Here is a 19,428-nt window from a genome sequence, read left to right as displayed (position 1 = left end):
TAAGGTTACTGAGGATAGGCGATTGAAAAGGAGATTTATGTCCTTCTCCGCTCTCGGTATGTCAGCATTTTGTTGACAGTCTGTATATCATGTTCCTCTGCAGATATTGGTGTCTTTCACAAAATGAATCTTCCAGAATAATTAATTTAAAGATAAGAATACCTTCATGACGTACACTCACAGTCAGACAAAATTCCTGATTCGTAAAGTAAGCTTTAAGTGTTCCATGCAGTAAAGAGTAATTTCATATATTTTTATTTTCTCCAGTACTGGATGGGGCCATAAACATACAGATTTTGCCCTCTATCATGGACAGAGGCTGAACAGAACCTCTACACAGACATATGCATATTCACAACTGCAGTGCCATGTCAAAAGAAAGAATGCTTATCACCATAAAGAACAAAGACTTGAGGTAAGACTGACTATAGCAGGCCAATCCATTATCATTTGCATACCTCAGTGGATAGAGACTCATGCAATTTCTCCCACTCAGTTTTGTTTGGCGTGACTTGCTCAACATAAGCTCCCACAAGATGTCCAGGTTCTCCGTCAGCTTCCATAAGCTCAGACAACAATTCACTAACTGCAGAGACCAAAACCTGAAGGCTGAGAAAAACAGAAAATGCTGCAAAAAAGTTTCATGCTACCCAGTAAAAGCAAACTGCTTTATTCCAGACTAAATGCTATGTACATGTTATACTAATGGTTTTAAGTTACACATTATCCACAGTTCTCACCTCTAATATGCTGAAAAATCTCTCATTAATACAGATGTCAATTAAATATATAATAGTATAGCACTGATCTTTGGTTTTGAGAACAACATATTATGAAATGGACAAGCACATCACAATTACCTCTTAACATCCAAAGAGGAAGACTGAATTTGATTCTTGACCCACAGTGCAGATTTACGTAAAAAGGTACTCTGTTTCTGCATACTCTGAAGCTGACGCACAAGTGAATTTACACCGGATATCCAAGTGTGTTTTAGTTTACATACAAGTAAATCTATTGAAGGGAAAAGAAAAAAAAAGCAACAAAAAAAAAACCCAAACAACAAACAGACAAGCAAAACCACCACAAACAAGCAAACTCAAAGTATGACCTAAAGCATACAGCAACATTCACATGTCCTAGAGCGGGAAAACAATTCTCTCTTCCATGTGGTTACATGCAATAACTACGAGGGGCAAACATACAGGTTTTGTGTTGTAGAGCTATTTATATCAACTCTGACATATAGGTAATACTTATTTGAGAATAAGAGTAATGTTCCTGTTGTCTACTACAATATATCCACAGATCTTTTTAAAATACTAAAATACTGAACATTCACAGCAGAAATAGTCAATTGCAAAGTAGCAATGGTTTTCAGGCTAGTATTGTCCTACTTCACTTCTACAATACTGCAACATTTTCTCCTGTGTATCTATGTCAGTAAACCCATACACCAATTTATCACTCTCAAATTCAGCATTCAAAGAATATAAATCAGGATCTCGGTCTGAACGCTGGAGGAGAGAGGAATGGGTCACACTTTGTCAGAACAACTTTACTGATATAAATGTTTTCAGAATAAATATATGTATATTTCATGAAGTGATTGCAAAACATTTCTGTATTGGATCCCCACAGTGCAGAATGAACAAAAAAAAAAAAAAGCTCACTCTTTATACTTCACAGACCTTAAATAATTTATGCAACACTCCAGAAAGCGTGGAATATCATAGCCTCAAAGGCAGTTGAAGCACAGGGATACCAACATCAAAAAAGTTTAAAATCCTTGAAAAGACGTACAGAACTTGATGTTTAGTACTAACTACTGGCATTATAAAGGAAAGTACAAATTTTTATGTCAGTTACAGCCGCAAGTGCTTAGTGCCCGTGAAATCAATATTCTATTATATGCTTGAATTCATTCCATTAAAAAGAACTGAGATGTAATCATCAACTACAAAAAAGCGAGGTTGAAGTTCTTTTTCCAAATTACCTGTTAAGTGAGTAGTATCCTGCCTCTGAGCACACAACTGGAAGATGGTAAGCAGCAAATCTTCTGAGGATGGCATCAGTAAGCACCCTTTAATCGAGCTGAAAAAGCTTGAGGCTACATCGCAGATGAAAGATACTGATGGTTCGGTATTTCCAGCTTCAGAAAGGTCCTTAGCTTTAGATAGAGATGCTTGAAGTTTATCGAGAATCCTTTCAACAAAACTTTCACCAATCAAAGATTCTATTGGGGACAGAAAAGAGACAGCATACTTTGATTAGCTGATAAACATGATCAAAGATATCACATTAATATGCATCAATTTTTTTATTTACTAATTTTGAATGTAAAATAAAGCACAAAGTAGTTTCAGTCTAACATTTACCTAAACTCCTTATTCCACAGTCATCTAGGATCAACTAGCCTAAATTCCATATTGCCAAGTATCCTTTCTCTAAATCAGCTGAAGCAGCTTAGAAAAAAAGTATATAATATCACAGAATCACAGAATCACAAGGTTGGAAAGGACCCATTGGATCATCGAGTCCAACCATTCCTAACACTCCCTAAACCATATCCCTAAGCACTTCATCCACCCATTCCTTAAACACCTCCAGGGAAGGCGACTCGACCACCTCCCTGGGCAGCCTGTTCCAGTGCCTAATGACTCTTACTGTGAAGAATTTTTTTCTGATATCCAACCTGAACCTCCCCTGACAGGGCTTCAGGCCATTCCCTCTTGTCCTGTCCCCTGTCACTTGGGAGAAGAGGCCAGCTCCCTCCTCTCCACAACCTCCTTTCAGGTAGTTGTAGAGAGTAATAAGGTCTCCCCTCAGCCGCCTCTTCTCCAGGCTAAACAACCCCAGCTCTCTCAGCCACTCCTCGTAAGACTTGTTCTCCAGCCCCCTCACCAGCTTTGTTGCTCTTCTCTGGACACGCTCCAGAGCCTCAACATCCTTCTTGTGGTGAGGGGTCCAGAACCGAACACAGTATTCAAGGTGCGGTCTCACCAGTGCTGAGTACAGGGGGAGAATAACCTCCCTGGACCTGCTGGTGACCCCATTTCTGATACAAGCCAAGATGCCGTTGGTCTTCTTGGCCACCTGGGCACACTGCTGGCTCATGTTCAGTCGGCTGTCAACCAGCACCCCCAGGTCCTTCTCTTCCGTGCAGCTCTCCAGCCATTCTTCCCCCAGTCTGTAGCGCTGCATAGGGTTGTTGTGCCCCAAGTGCAGGACCCGGCATTTGGCCTTGTTAAACCTCATCCCATTGGTCTCGACCCAGCAGTCCAGCCTGTTCAGATCCCTTTGCAGAGCCTCCCTACCCTCCAGCAGATCCACACTTCCTCCCAGCTTAGTGTCATCTGCAAACTTGCTGAGGGTGCACTCAATGCCTTCATCCAGGTCATTGATAAAGACATTGAACAGAGCTGGACCCAGTACTGAGCCCTGAGGAACTCCACTTGTGACTGGCCTCCAGCTGGAGTTAACTCCATTGACCACCATTCTCTGGGCCCGGCCATCCAACCAGTTTTCAACCCAGGAGAGTGTGCGCCTGTCCAGGCCAGAGGCTGACAGTTTCTGTAGCAGAATGCTGTGAGAAACTGTGTCAAAGGCTTTACCGAAGTCCAAGAAGACTACATCCACAGCCTTTCCCCCATCCAGTAGTCGAGTGATTTTGTCATAGAAGGCGATCAGGTTAGTTTGGCAAGATCTGCCTTTTGTAAACCCATGTTGACTGGGCCTGATCACCCGGTTCTCTTGCATGTGCTTCATGATAGCACTCAAGATTACCTGTTCCATGACTTTCCCTGGCACTGAGGTGAGACTGACAGGCCTGTAGTTCCCCGGATCCTCTCTGCAACCCTTCTTGTAGATGGGCACAACATCAGCCAGCCTCCAGTCTAGTGGAACTTTCCCAGTCAGCCAGGACCTCTGGAAGATGATGGATAGGGGTTTGGAAAGGACATCCGCCAGCTCCTTCAATACTCTTGGGTGGATCCCATCCGGCCCCATAGACTTGTGGGCGTCTAGCTGGACAAGCAAGTCTCTAACCGCCTCCTCTTGGATCATGGGAGCCTCAATCTGCCCCTCTAAATCTTGGATTTGTAAACAGAAGGAACAACTTTCTTTGCTATTAAAGACTGAGGCGAAGAAGGCATTAAGTACCTCAGCCTTGTCCTTATCCCCTGTCACTGTTATTCCTTCTGCATCCAATAGAGACTGGATATTCTCCCTCGTCCTCCTTTTCCTGTTAATGTACTTGTAAAAAGACTTTTTGTTGTCTTTCACAGACTTAGCGAGTTTTATTTCTAGTTGGGCCTTGGCCCTCCTGATTTTTTCCCTGCACGATCTCACTTCGTCCCTGTAGTCCACCCAAGATGCCTGTCCTTTCCTCCAAAGCACATAGAGCTTCTTATTATTATTGACGCATCTTGAGATCTCCCTGCTCCACCAAGCTGGCTTTTCCCCCCGCCGGCTCCTTTTCCGGAACACAGGGATGGCCTGCTTTTGAGCTGCTAGGATTTCATTTTTTAAGAGCGCCCAACCCTCGTGGGCTCCCTTGCCCTGAAGGACTGTTTCCCACGGGACTTTGCTAATCAACCTTCTGAACAGGCCAAAGTCTGCCCTCTGGAAGTTTAATGTGACTGTTTTGCTAACCCCCTTCTTAATCCCACCTAGAACTGAAAACCCTATCATCTCATGATCGCTTAATCCCAGGCGTTCTCCAACCGTCAAATCCCCAACAAGACCTTCTCTATTCGCAAACAGCAGGTCTAGGAAGGCACCCTCCCTTGTTGGTTCGCTAACCAGTTGTGCAAGGAAGTTGTCTTCGATGCACTCCAGAAACCTCCTAGACTGTTTCCTTTCTGTTGTATTGTACTCCCAGCAGACATCCGGAAAGTTAAAGTTTCCCACAAGGACAAGAGGCAGAGATTTAGAGACTGTCCCCAGCTGTTTATAGAAGAGCTCATCAGCTGCTTCTTCTTGGCTGGGTGGTCTGTAACAGACCCCTATCACAAAGTCCCCCTTCTTGTGGGCTCCTCTGATTTTAACCCATAGGCACTCAATCCCATCCTCACCGTAATATAAAGCAGGTGTAGAGTTCTATGCCTTCCTAGCTGGTAGCAGTCAGTTGTGAACCAGAGATTACACCTGGATCGCTGCATATAATGAAACCTAATCAGACCAGCTTTCTACGAACATGTTTAGTCCCTTTCTCAATGGATCCAAGCAGGCTAATCCCATCTATCCTCAGACTCCACAGCATTCCGTGGCAATAAGTTCTATTATTTAATTATGAACTATATGAAGAAGTATACTTTTCTGTTTTCTCAAGCCTGCTATCAAAACATTTGTAAACAGAAGAGCCTGAGGTTGCTTAAAGAAACAATTAAAAATGTCTTCCTATTTGCTTTTTCCAGACAAATTATGATTTTCTGGCTCTTTACCACAACCCCATCCCCAATCAATTTCATCGCAAACTAAAAAATTCTAGCCTGATTGCCTCTATGAGCACAAGCCACTGCATTTGCCTAACCATCCCTGCCATCCTTCTTTGAGCATGTTCTAATTCTATCACACCTTTTTTCAAAAGCATATAGGTAAACAAGAACACTGCAGTGACCAAAACTACAGGAAAACACTCAAGATATCGATTCCAATGCTATAATAATTGTCATTAATCCTTTTTTCTTTCCATAGCAGCTCCTAATAGCCTGTATTTTTTTTTTATTACTGAGCACCAACCTGTCACTTATAGGGAGCCATCACAATGACTGAAGATGTTTTTTCTAAGTTTTAACAACTTAGAGCCTATAAATGAATAGATACAATCACAATCATGTTCTTCCCATGTACACTTCTGATATTAACTCGTTTTGAATTTCATTTGTAATTATATCAGTTAATCATTCAGTATCACAATACACTGCTATGGCTCCATCAAGTTTCAGTTTTGATTACTCTGAATAATTTACCAGAAACAACTATCATCCTTTCAGTACTTATCCCTTTTGCCCCTTAATTCCTGACATCTGATAGGTTACTGATCCATGAAAGGCCCTTCCATTTACTCCACAGAAATTTACCTTGAGAAACTTAGATGAGAGATCTAAAAAAATCTTTTTGAAAGTTCAAATACTCTGTGTTGGCCTAAGCACCTACCACAGCTCCTGAATGTCTCTTAGACTTCATTCCACATGCATTTAAAACAGATTGCACAGCACTCAGCACAAAATGTGCTTAGCAATACCTACAGCTCTAGAGCCACAAAGTGAAGCCACTGGACAATCAACCTTACGACACCACTGACTTACAAGCAAGCAAGTTTGTTGAACTCTCTCTGGAGAGAAGAAACAGGTTTTCCTGACGCTCCTCTACAACAAAAGCTCCAGTAAGGGAAACAGTAATCTTTCAACACCTTCAGTATGTACTATGAACATCCACTGCACTCAAATTCTTGTATGCATCTTTGAAACTTCAGAGCACCACAAATGTGCCAGCATTCACATAAACAAGTATATTATCCCAGGGATCAAAGCAAATGCTGAGCTTAACAAAACACAAACTGACAAATCTAGACGGAAACAAAGAAAACTAAACTCCTCTAGAAGTCTATATGATAGATATCACAAAATGCAAGGAACAAATGAAATAGGATGTTTTTAAAAAAAAACATATTAGATATACAGCATAAAAGCACACAGTTTTTGAAATCACTCTAACTGAAAATGGTTCAAAGCAATTTACAGGTCCCATAACAAGGCATTTCCAACCCACACATGGGTCCATAACTGTTGGTTTTGAAATCCTAGTTCTGAATGTAAATTTCAGATGGTATGGTTTAAAATATATCATTTTTAAAGCACATCAATTAATAAATCAAGGTTCCTTAAATTTTTTTCAAGTTTTCTAGACTCACAAATCCGAATCTGTTCTTCAAACACCGACTCCTGTTTAACAACACAGACTAAAAAGAATTGCAATGTCACTGCTGTAAGTTTAGTGTTTACAAAATTAATCTGGACACAGTTAACTGGCTCAGATTAAAAAACAAACAAAAAACACAACAGGCAAAACCAACAACAACACAACAACAAACCACAGCAGCAACAACAGAACAGAAGAAAGCCTAGATGTTTAGATGTTACAAATTAAGTAGTCTGGAAGATTGTAAATTCCCTTCAACCTTCTACACAACATAAGTGCAGTATTTCCACTTCACAAACTCCAACGAATAAATATGTTTACCATTTTTAATATGTTGCGACAACACCAAGCTCAGGAGGGTCCACCTTTCTGAAGAGGATAATGCTGATGAGGTTGCTATAGGTTCTAAACTCAGGTGACACAGATCATCTGCCAGCATTACAAGTCTTTCTCCCAGTGTATCTCCTTTCAGCCAGTCAGAGACTAAGGAAAGTTTTGTTGCGCTTGAGCATGCCTGAGTGACAAGAAAATAATTTTCATCTTTTGACATTAATAACTTTTACTATTAACTGAGCGTAAGATCAGTATGTCAAACCTGCAGGCACAGAGCGAGAGTAGGAATCGAATCATCTGTCATAAAAAAATAACTTTTTTGGTGTTTAGATCTGCAACAATCCCTCCAGCTCTACTTTTTGTGAGAGGCAGCAACCTATGGCTAGGTCAGAGCTCTCTCTACATTCAAGTGAAACAAGCCACCTCCTGAAAGCTCGGATTTTCCCCCCCTCTCCAACTATACAGCACAAGGAATGTCTACCTTGGATTTAGAAACATAACTTCTAGGTGACCAGGTTGGTTGAGATAAAATATATTTACAAGATAAAATCTATTTATACCATCTAAATTTCTCTAACAAGAAATGAAATGTCACAAATCAGAAAATATTATTTTGGTAATAAACCATTATAAGTTACAAAACCATAAAAACTGAAGATTCCTAAAAATACAAAGTATATGTGAGGAAAGATACTATTGTCAATACACTGAATTGTAAATCAAGCGCTATGAGTCCTTGTTTAAAAATTTGTAATACACTTCATATTTCATCCCAGACAATCACTTCAATGTCAGTCTCTCAATCTCACTTGTGAAAAAACGGTGTACTATCTTTGTAAGGGTATTGATACAAATAATCATTCAATTTATTGATCCAATACCCAACTTCATTCTCTCTAGCTTTGAAGGGCTGACCAGAAAAAAATAATCAGGACTCCCTCTGGTTCAAAGATCAAATTGGCTAAAAATAGAAGAAACAATGATGCTTTTGTTTGTGTACCATCATTTCATTTTTAAGACTGTCTCAGATTTAAATGCAGTTAAAGCAAACAACACTCGTACTATTACAAGAGTTTCAAACTATGAAAATTATCACTACTGAAATAAAAAGTCACTACAAAACATGTTACTCTCAAAGCTAAATATTCCACACTACGCAAAATGAGAACAAAAAAGTCTTAAAAGGTACCTTTTGAATTATCTGCAGAAAAATAATCCATTTCAGATCCATCTGAAAAGAAAAAATAAAATTCCATAATATTTAACAAATTCCTTGCTGAATAGGAAGCATTTAATACCGTTTTAACTGTTTGGTTTACAACTTTATTTTCCGCAGGGGATAAGCAGAAGTTGCTAAGGTTTAGTAATAACGTTACTGATTATATAATTTTTTGCTTTCAAGTGTTTCTGTACCATACAGATCAAAAAGGGACTGTATTTATAAGGAGGGCCAACAATGACTAGTTGAAAAGCATACTGTATAAAGCAGCATGAACAGAGACTACTTTTTTTTAAATTATTTAAACCTCATTGAGAGAGACATAAGTCATAACCTACCACTCCAACACTGTCACATCACTTCCCTAAGTCTATCTTCCTTATGGCAAACTTATCGAAGTTCATGTATAATATCTTCCATTCCACAGCCCAAAAATAAAATCATTACCCAACCACAACCCACAAAAAGAGCTGTCACTTTAATAAAAAGCAGTAACACAAGGTAAGAGTCATACCTTCGTTAAATCATCAAGAATGATCTTCCTTTCATCATTACTGTTACAACAATTAAGCACACTGTACAAAATATCAACCAGAAAATTAGTGTCTTTCCTCCAGTCTTCTTTAAGCCAAGTTATTAAATTCACATACAGAAATTGTACAGACGGACTTTCATGACAAAATTTAATTTCCTTCCGGGATTCAGCTTGAGAAGAGCTTAAATCATTTCCTTGCTCCAAAAGTACTTGAAAAACTCTGTTTGAAGAAAACGAGTTGAGTAGGGCAGAGAGAAATTTCAAATGCTTTTCTGACTTCTGTTCATTGACATACACAATACTCAGTTCAGCAAGGCTGCAGACTAAATTCTCTAAAGGTTCTTTCCTTAGAAGTGAACTATGCTGCAGGTCAGTCTGTATTTCAGAGTCACTAGTTCTCATTTCTGTGAGCTTTCCATTCTCTGTGTTTCTTTCAGATCCATCCTCATCTGTAAATCTGATTTTTAGACATTTTTTGTTGTTTGGTTTTGTAGCGTTCTTTGGATTCTGAAGAATTTCTAGCATATCAGATATGGCAAACAATGATTTCTCATCAGCACTCAACGTATCAACATGAAGCACACACATTTTGAAAAGATGGTCCCAAAAATTTGACAAAAGTTTCTGGAAAACTTCATGTGTGCCATCGTCATTGGAGAGTTCTGCTTTAGCTTCCCAGGAGCTCAGCATTTCTGCTATTTGATAAAATAACGGTCCATTTTGAAACCTGGGCTCCTTAAGTACAGCATCGGTAAGAGGAATTAGCTACAAAAACAAACAAAAAAAAATTATTAAAAAACAGTGATCCAATTAGATGACCATTTTATCCTTTATAGTAACAGGTTGAAAAATATTCCGGAAGCAATTCCAAACCCACCAGAATTACTCATGTGTGAACACTTAATAAAAATATACAGGGTGGGACACTTCTTGTTTTGTTTTGAATTTTTTTTTAATTTAACATAAAGCTGCACAGTAAAAGGGCTGATTTTATAGGAAAGAATTTACTAAATTCAGTAACATTATTTTTTCCATAAAACCTAGTGAACCTTTCAATAGTTAAGTAAATCCTCTCAGAAATTTATGTTTTTCTTTATTTTCGAATTGTTAGAAGTACACAAAAAAATAGTAAGTATTTCTAATAAATACCTGCTCACATATAAGCATTTGATGAATTCGTCTTTGGTCATCTTCATCTACTTTCTGTAGCACAGCAAAGCGCAGACATTCCATAAATGCAGTTATAATTGCTGAACTCTCTGAAGAGCTGGCTATTGCTCGCTCACTTGACAACCTGTTGAAAGGCAACATTGGAGGGAGGGCATGCTCAGACACCTATGCTTCTGAGAAACCCAGTATGTGTGTAATGAATGTTAACTTTCACTATCTTCTTCTTTTTCAGACAACACCAATATGAGAATACAGAATCACAGAATCACTGACAGGAGTCAGCTCAAAACAAATTCAATAGGACATATTTAAAGAGGTAAAAAGCCACCAAAAGACAGTTTCACCACAGCCAGTCTGAGCTTGACCAACTGTGATGTTGGCTTTTTCATGAAAATTAGACCACACAAATATTACAACCATTTTACTACTTGTAATAAAATTCTATACACTTTTCAAAACCAATCCCTACATAACCACTCTTCTCCAAGAGCTCTGCTAATGGTCACACCAATGTCAATTGAGAACTGATTTTTGTTTCAAGAATATACATTTTAGTTGTTCATAAAATAACATATATGCCTAAGTACACAATTCACATGCATCAATTAAAACTAGATTTGATACAAAGTTGGCTTCGATGTATTGTAAAGGCAAAAATTACAGCATTTTCAGTCCTTTAAAAATTAGTACAAGAACGATTCCTGTTTTCCTGCATACAGGAAATTTCAAAATGACAATGCTAATTCCCAATAGCCTCTGTAATAATTATTCACTGGCAAGAAGAGTCTGATATCTTCAAAGCCAGTCTTAATTTTAAAATAATTTCCCATTTTAAAACTTACCATGGAATAAACACAAAGTTTTGAAAAGGAAAGATAAGAATGCTTTAGGTAAGGCAGACATAATAAAATCAAAAAGAAGTCTGAAGGTTTAAGAAGACAGCGACAGCCATGAAGGACTCACTGGAGTCTTGGATATGTAAAAGTATTTTAAAAACATGATTTTAAAATATCACAATAAAAGCAGTCTTCTCAAAGAAATTAATACAAATTTAAATATTCTCAAGCCAAACAATATGCCACTCATCTTTAAGTGTTTAAAGAAGATTAGTTCTCCTATTTCCAAATGTAGATAGATAGATAGATAGACAGACAGATAGATAGATAGAGAAACAGACAGACTACTACTTTGTGGCACATACCCTTGAATCATAGAGCTGAAAAAAGTTCTGAAATACTCCAGCTTTGGTTCTGCAGTGCCAGGAGGTACCTTGCTAATGAACAGCAAAAGATTTGGGTATATAACAGTAGCTAGACCTCGTCCACCCTCTCGAAGCACCGTCCATAGCTTTGGAAGAACCCCCTTTTTGGCACTTACATGACTCCAACAGTCCTACAGAAAGAAATACACTTACTGTAAATTAAATGAGACTATGTTGCCTTGCAAGAACTTCCAAGCTAGGCATATAATCTACCTCCCTATGTTGTAGCTGAAACAAGTTACTGTAAAATTTATTTTATAAACGTATTTTTAAAAATAACTTTCTCCTTATTTCAGCTTGTGAATTTAAGAAGTTAAAACTGTTCCTGTATTGCTTAAAATCAATGGATCTTCCTTGTTAGAAATCTGCAATTAAAGGTTTCCCTTTAAGGATAATGATAAAGATCATTATTGCAACTGGTTCTGTATTTAATTCTGAGTTCTTATTATCAAGAAAAAGGAAGCAACAAAGTTTTTTGTTATCTAGCCTAATCTATCATAGTTTCAGATACCTACATGTACAGCAAGCAGAACAAAGATTCCTTCCCCCCCATACATTGTCAGTTTCTATTAGCAGTCACAAAAGAGATCCACAGCATTAAATCCTCAAAACATCCCACTCTATGGCAACACTACTCATCCTGCTAATACATTAAAAATTAAAAAAAAGTTATAGAACCAAGAATTAAATTAGAAGGGGAAACAAACCAAAACTGCACTGCACATCATTTTTATAACTGCCTTTATAACTGTTATTTTACTTATTAGTAACTATATTTAATCAAAAGGATCCAGGTTAATTTAATTAAACTTATAAAATAACTCTGTTTTTCAGACATGCTCGGAACAATATATTTGAAAGTTACACTGAAATCTAAGGAGGAAGAAGGCCCATGCAGCATTGGTAAATTCATGTTATTAACCATAAAGAAAACCTGGTTAAGCTGTTCTTCCTAATTCTGAGAGAACAACGGCATTTGTTGAAAAGTTAAATTTGAGTAAAATAGCTGCCCCTGAGGTTTTCCACACTACCTCAATAGTGGCAACAGCATGAAGTACAGCTTCCCATAGAGCAGGGCACACCACCGCATCACTATCATCAATGCTAAGAAGAAGAGCAGGACAAACTCTTGCTGCTTCGGCTTTCACCAGCTCAGGCACGTACTGACAAAAAGTAGAAGTCAGCTCAAAGAAAGCTGAGCGAACCTGACAGAAGAAACAAAATTTTAGTGAAATGACAACACTACATGTAGCTTAAAACATTCCTTTTAAAGCCATGATAACTTACAACATATGGTGTCATATTTTATCGCATCAGCAAATGCATAAATATTATTAAAAACAAAGAAAAATAAAGCAATTTTTTGATAAGCCTATTTATTAAAGAAATTAGTGATAAAACACTTATCAAAAATTCTACTTTAATATACTTCTCAAAAGGTATGTTTTCCCAAAAGCACCTTAAAACTTTTTCACAAAATACTACTAGAATCAATTCATCACTCCATGCGCTATTGGTCTTAGTAGACCAAACCCAATAAAATGTCTTAAAAAATGAAAATCCAACCGCACAAAGAACAGATGCAGTAAGCTGACAGAGTTTGTATCTTACATTAATCTGAAATGACAGCAAATTGTCAAGGAATAGACAATGGTGATATGGAAAAAACAAATTACTCTATCAGACAAATTTTAGACCAATACCACCTATTTAATGGCTTAGAAATCTGAAGGCTGTTTCAAATCTAATTCAGCAAAGTCCAGAAGTTCACTCTTGTTGAACACAAGTAATTAACAATTGCTTAGGTTCAGTGTATTATCTTTAGGTAAAACCAACCAAAATAATGAAGTTAAAAAGTCACCTGTGGCATGTTGTGTTTGCTGTATTTCCAAAATTTGTTTTGGGACAGAAGTGACATTAACTTTTCCTCCAGTGAATGCATCTCTTTATTTGGCAACATGCTAAGGAACTTTTTTAAAGCTAACAAGGAACAGGTCAGAATCCGGAAAAATTTGGCCTCCCTTTCATCCTCTGGTACAGTTCTCAGAAAACAAAAAAAAAACAATTAAAGTGAACCATAAATCAATCAGCAGTCTTCTCAAGCTCTAATAAACTGTCTAAACTAAGTTGTCTTCAGTTTTTCAGTGTTTTTTTTTTTTATTTTGGATGCCAGCAATGTAAATATGTAAACTTTCCAGTTTCTAATGCCAGCAAATTACACTATAGCACGTTAGAAATAAACAGAGTTTCAAGACATCTCATCTTCCAGACATTAAAAAATGCTACTCCTAAAAAAAGCTGAAACAAGAATTGGACAACTGATAACACTTTCAAAAGCCTTTACATTTCAGACCCAAAGAAAGTTGCTGGGATCTGAACTCAACCAACTACACTTGTCTCTTGAAACAAAACTAAATCTAGTACTGCCAGGGACAGAAAACCCAATGCAGAACAAGATTTAAACCATATACAATAAAGCAGGCTAACATACTGCGGGTCACTGAATGTATCAGGTGTTTCTTTCAGAAGGTGATCGTGAAGTACCTACAGAGAGAAAAATACATTTTTTACATATGGAAATCTAATACTGTGAATACTATAGTCCAATAAAACAGCTCTACAATAACACTTCACAACCTCTGAATCAAGCCTTTTAAACGCATTTTAGACAACCTAGTGCACAAGAGCATAACTTAACTGACTCCCGCTGAACCCAGTGGCTGTGGTACTGTTCGAAACAAGACTTCATAATGCTCCCCAAGTTGCTGTCCTACACCAACATGTTTCTGGTTCAGCCAATTCAGTATCATATATGACTGGTAGAAGAGGGTTAACCTTGGTCAGAACTAAACCTGTAGAGGCTCTGTGAAACACTGCTCAGCATTCTTTAATCCTTTTCCACTGCAGCTAAACTACTCCACCATCATTATTCTATCCGTCAGCAGCAATACGTGATGACTGAGCATCACTACACAGAAATGCATGGAAGAAATTTCATTTCATATTCATTCCTCTGGTTCCAGTCAGTCCAACTGCAAGTCAGAAAGACACAGAATGTGTCTTTGCCTCAGTCTTCTCTTCAAAGTTGCAGGTGAGAAAAAAACTGAACGATGACGAAGAGATGGGGGTAATAAAAGTTGACATATACTCAACACAAAGCCTTAAAGACATACAGAAGTATAAACTCACGTTAAGAATTTCATCTTTACAGAATACTAAGGCTTCAGGTTGCTTGCTTGAAGGAAAAGCTTTTTCAAAAGCTACCTTCGCAGCAGAAGCAGCAGGGGAGTAAGTGTCACATTGAGCAATCAGCCAGTATCCCATGATACTTTTTAAGTAAGGAGCTAAGTGTTTCTTTACTTTAAGAATCAGTTGCTCAAAAGATTGCTGAGTTGCTTCTCGAACACGGCGATCATGATCCTGTTAAAAGAAAAAGAAAAGAAAAGAGAAAGTTTTATGGTTTTAATAAATCTACTTTTGATGCCAGGTAGATGCAGAATTGATGACAAAAAAAAAAACCCTCTCTCTCAGTTTAGCCATTTTCACAATGAATTAGGCTACGATGATCTGAAAAAACACAGCAACAGCAATGAAGTCTTGGTATCCTTACATAAGGGGAGAGTCCTAACTCAGCAGCATCAAATTCCCGATATGTTGCATATTCAAAATCATAACCTTCTCCTAATATCCTAAATCCTGTTTCCATTTCCATTATATACAGACACTCAACAGAAACACAAGGGAAACGGGAAGCCTTGAACACACTTTTTGGATTAAAAAGACCATAAAGCCTACACAAACTGTGCACCATTATCGATTATTCGTGTATGAATTTACCAGATCATGACTTTCTATGCTTTTGGCTTCTGAAAGAAATACTAGGAATTGTTCTAACAGATCAGAACCGTGATATCACATTGCTGACAGTAGCCAGTCCAGAGAGTTTGGAAATGTATTAAGGATACCAAAAAACTAAGGATTACCTGCCTATGCATGGTCTTGTCATGATTGAGGACTGTGGGTTTGTTTGTTTTTTTAATTTTAAGTCTGGTCAGATATTAGCTCCAGAGGAAAAAGATTAATAATCACGTTGACTGAACATTCTGTTTAGCTTTTCTGGAATCTATCTACAAGAACTTATCATGAGAAGAAATATCTTGTCATCTTTTTTAACATAAAGGTCTATAAAATAAGTATCGCCAGCCAGTAAGCACTTCCCAGGCATCAACAGTTCAAGATTCCACACACTGCCAATACTGAAACACCTACACAATAAATAACACTTTCTTTCAATGTCACGTTTGCCCTACAATGAGTAAGTAATTCCAACAAAGTTAGCTGTATCAATAAAGACTGTCTTAGAGGCTTTCATAAGAAGTAGCCAGAGATTTTTTTTAACTTGGATACTTTATTACTTACTAGTGAGATTTTGCAATAAATTCTTGGCCAGTAAGGAAGAACACCTTTCACAACTTCCGCTTCTCTTTCTTTGCACATTGTCCCAAACTCTTGCATAGCCTAAAATGAAAACATCATGATCATTAGTTAAGAAGTCAGACCAGTTTCTGCACTGCAACACTCTTTTTCAAATATCAATTCATTTCCTGCAACTTCGACATCTATAGAGTTAATTTTATGAATGCCCCATCAGCACTGCAGGATGGACGTTTTCATAAGTCCTCCAAGATACTTTCTGGATTGCAGTTCTAGCAAATTGACAAATATAAAATTAGTATTAGCTACCTTGATATATTCCTCTCCCATCCTTAAGAAAAATGTATTGCTTTCTGATAAAAAATGTTATCGAGAACAAAAGATACACCTACTTTTAATTTTGTTGTGATATCCCTTTTAGAAAGTTTTCGCAACACCATTCGAAAATCAGCATCCACAAGACTGTCTATTTCCTCTGCTCCTTGAACTGCAGGAACGTATCCTAGATCGCTCTGAGATGTTCCAAAGCCAATAAACCCAGGCACTGTTCCACTTTCTTTGGTGAGGAGCTCTGCAGCTCGGCCACTGCTAGAAGGCTGGCAAAAAAACAGGGACGTATGTCAGTTATCTATTTCAGTGACTTTATTTTATTTTCCATGCATCAAGTATTTTCAACTTTATAATATAAACAGGACTGTTATTTATCTTTTAAATAAAATAAAGTCTCACAAAAAAAAGCCCACCTATGCTTTAAATGTAGACATGTGACCTCGAAAATTATAATTCTTTTTAGAATCAGCATTCACTTTTCTCATAATCCATGAACACTTATAGAAAATTATATTGATTTTATTCACATACAAAAAAGTACAATAGAAAAGTCCTTTACTTCAATTCAATTTTTCATTTACAGTGAACAACTTGTTCAGAAACAATTTACCCTCCTTCACCACTTCTGTTTTTACTCGTTTATCTAATGTTATTGCATACGGACCAACACAGCTCCCAAAGAATGTTCTCCATGTCATTGGGAAAAGTAAGAACACATACAAATCAAAAGAAAGGGGCCAAGGAACAAAGAAAAGGACCAGGAAAGGGGCGAAGGATTGCCCCAGTTAAATCAATGACTTGCTCGTGGTATCAGTGTCTCATTTATTTCAATCACACTCTTTTAAAAAGACCATCCAAAAACCGACTGATGCTTTAGTGTTCTTTACGATACCTGACAGCCCTAATATCTTTTATTTCCTAATGACAGTTGCAGTTTTGTGATGTTATTTGTTTGGGGTTTTTTTGAAGTAATGACAATTTACTGAAGTTCATTGTACTTTTCTGATGATCCTGAGGTACTTAAGCCACATTTTAACTGAGTACTGCATGTACAGACTAAGTCATCTTTTCCCAGTGAAACCTCACCTGTAAGGACACATTTTTTTGTGTTCCCTAGTCTTTCCTAAATACATGAAAAGATTTAAAGGCAGCATATAACCTGAACACCAAATCATAGAACATCTTGGGTTGGAAGGGACCTTAAAGATCATAGAATCACCAGGCTGGAAAAGAACTGAACATGCTATTCGAGGTGTGGTCTCACCAGTGCTGAGTACAGGGGCAGAATCACTTCCCTGGACCTGCTGGCCATGCTGTTTCTGATACAAACCAAGATGCCATTGGCCTTCTTGGCCACCTGGGCACCCTCCTGGCTCATGTCCAGTGGGCTGTCAATCAACATCCCCAGGTCCTTTTCCTGCAGGCAGCTCTCAAGCCTCTCTTCCCCTAGTCTGCAGCACCGCACAAGGTTCTTGTGCCCCAAGCGCAGGACACAGCATTTGGCCTTGTTAAACCTCATACCACTGGTCTCAGCCCAGTGGTCCAGCCTGTTCAGATTCCTTTGCAGAGCCTCCCTACCCTACAGCAAATCGACACTTCCTCCTAGCGTAGTGTTGTCTGCAAACTTGCTAAGGGTGCATTCAATGCTTTCATCCAGGTCATTGATAAAAGATATTGAACTGAACTGGACCCAGCACTAAACCCTGGGGAACACCACTTGTGACTGGCCTCCAGCTGGAGTTAATTCCATTTACCACAACTCTTTGGACCCAGCCATCCAACCAGTTTTCCACCCAGGAGAGTGTGCGCCTGTCCAGGCCAGAGGCAGCCAGTTTCCTAAGGAGAATGCTGTGAGAAACTGTGTCAAAATTAGTTCCACCCCCCCGCCATGGGCAGGGACACCTCTCACCAGACCAGGCTGTCCAAGGCCTCATCCAACCTGGCCTTGAACACTTCCACGGATGGGGCAGCCACAGCTTCCCTGGGCAACCTGTGCCAGTGCCTCACCACCCTCATCGTGAAGCATTTCTTCCTAACGTCTAATCTAAATCTTCTCCCTTCCAGTTTAAAGCCCTTCCCCCTTATCTTATCACTACCTGCCCTTGTAAAAGGTCCCTCCCCAGCTTCCCTGTAGCCCTCTCAAGGTAGTGGAAGTCTGCTCTAAGGTCTTCCCTAAACCTTCTCTTCTCCAGGCTGAATAACCCCACTCTCTCAACATGTCCTCATAGGAGAGCCCTTGGATAACAGCTGTGGTCTCGTCTGGACCTATCCCAACAGTTCTATATCCTTCTTATGTTGAGGATTCCGGAACTGGACACAATATTCCAGATGAGGTCTCACAAGAGAGGAATAGAGGGGCAGAATCCCCTCCCTCACCCTGCTGGCCACGATGCGGTTGGCCTTCTGGGCTGTGAGCACACGTTGCCGGGTCATGTCGATCTTCTCGTCTACTAGCACCCCCAAGTCCTTCTCTGCAGGGCTGCTCTCAATCACATCACCCCCTGCCCTATACTGAAACCGTGGACTGCCCCAACCCAGGCGCAGGACCTTGCACTTGGCCTAACACTATCTGCCCACAATTCCCCCATCCTGTGCAAGTGCCCCAGAGGATGGTGCCACACCACTTGGGGCCTGGTAACAAGACACCGCCGGACACAGGCAGAGCTCACACCCGCGGTAACGCCCGGGGCCCTCCCCAGGAGCCGCACACAAACGCCGCACACCCCGGGAACCGGGACGGGACGGGACAGGCTGCCCTCATCCGCCCGCCGGTGCCGGAAGCCGCAGCCCCGCCGCCCCCTCGGACCAGGCCGCTGAGGTGGGGCGGGACCCAGGCCCGGGGCGGTTCCTCGCTCACCCGCAGGTTGCCCTTGGTTCGCTGCTTGTTTTTGCCCCCCATGGCGGCGGCGTGCTGCCACTCGCGGAGGGTAGCGGGCGGGAGGGGGGGCCTGCACTTCCGGAGTGGGCGGGGCTACGCCGACGGCGGTGTCGCACTTCCGGGGTGGGCGGAACCAGGCCGGCAGCAGGTAGTAAGGCGGGGCGCCGTACTTCCGGTGCGAGGGTGGTGAGGGGGAGAGGTTGCATGGTGAGCTCTTAGTGGTTTTCCAGTGCTTAAAGAGGCTACGGGTGAAGATGGGCATTATAACATTCTTAGTTATGCTTTGTTAAAGTTTTAAAGAAGCTATTTTTCTTGCATTATAACATGTTTACCTATGCTTTGAC

General features: G+C 39.6%; 1 protein-coding gene across 1 annotated transcript in view; it reads right to left on the bottom strand.

Annotated features, from left to right (window-relative positions):
* LTN1 (listerin E3 ubiquitin protein ligase 1) overlaps window positions 1–19,198 on the bottom strand; it is a 34,551-nt gene extending 15,353 nt beyond the window's left edge. Inside the window, exons 1-15 of the mRNA XM_054056590.1 lie at window positions 19,064–19,198; window positions 16,269–16,472; window positions 15,862–15,960; window positions 14,632–14,862; window positions 13,934–13,986; window positions 13,304–13,484; window positions 12,474–12,647; window positions 11,383–11,573; window positions 10,161–10,305; window positions 8,991–9,776; window positions 8,447–8,488; window positions 7,246–7,438; window positions 1,997–2,236; window positions 861–1,014; window positions 459–609 (exon numbers count right to left, since the gene is read on the bottom strand). Of these exons, the coding sequence (XP_053912565.1) occupies window positions 459–609; window positions 861–1,014; window positions 1,997–2,236; window positions 7,246–7,438; window positions 8,447–8,488; window positions 8,991–9,776; window positions 10,161–10,305; window positions 11,383–11,573; window positions 12,474–12,647; window positions 13,304–13,484; window positions 13,934–13,986; window positions 14,632–14,862; window positions 15,862–15,960; window positions 16,269–16,472; window positions 19,064–19,105 (2,886 nt within the window). The 5' untranslated portion in view covers window positions 19,106–19,198. The remainder of the gene's footprint in view (window positions 1–458; window positions 610–860; window positions 1,015–1,996; window positions 2,237–7,245; window positions 7,439–8,446; window positions 8,489–8,990; window positions 9,777–10,160; window positions 10,306–11,382; window positions 11,574–12,473; window positions 12,648–13,303; window positions 13,485–13,933; window positions 13,987–14,631; window positions 14,863–15,861; window positions 15,961–16,268; window positions 16,473–19,063) is intronic.
* Between the last annotated feature and the right edge of the window lie 230 nt (window positions 19,199–19,428).

Source organism: Cuculus canorus, chromosome 1 (assembly GCF_017976375.1).
Source record: "Cuculus canorus isolate bCucCan1 chromosome 1, bCucCan1.pri, whole genome shotgun sequence".
Classification (NCBI taxonomy): Eukaryota; Metazoa; Chordata; class Aves; order Cuculiformes; family Cuculidae; genus Cuculus; species Cuculus canorus.
This window is presented reverse-complemented; position numbering and strand designations above follow the sequence as displayed.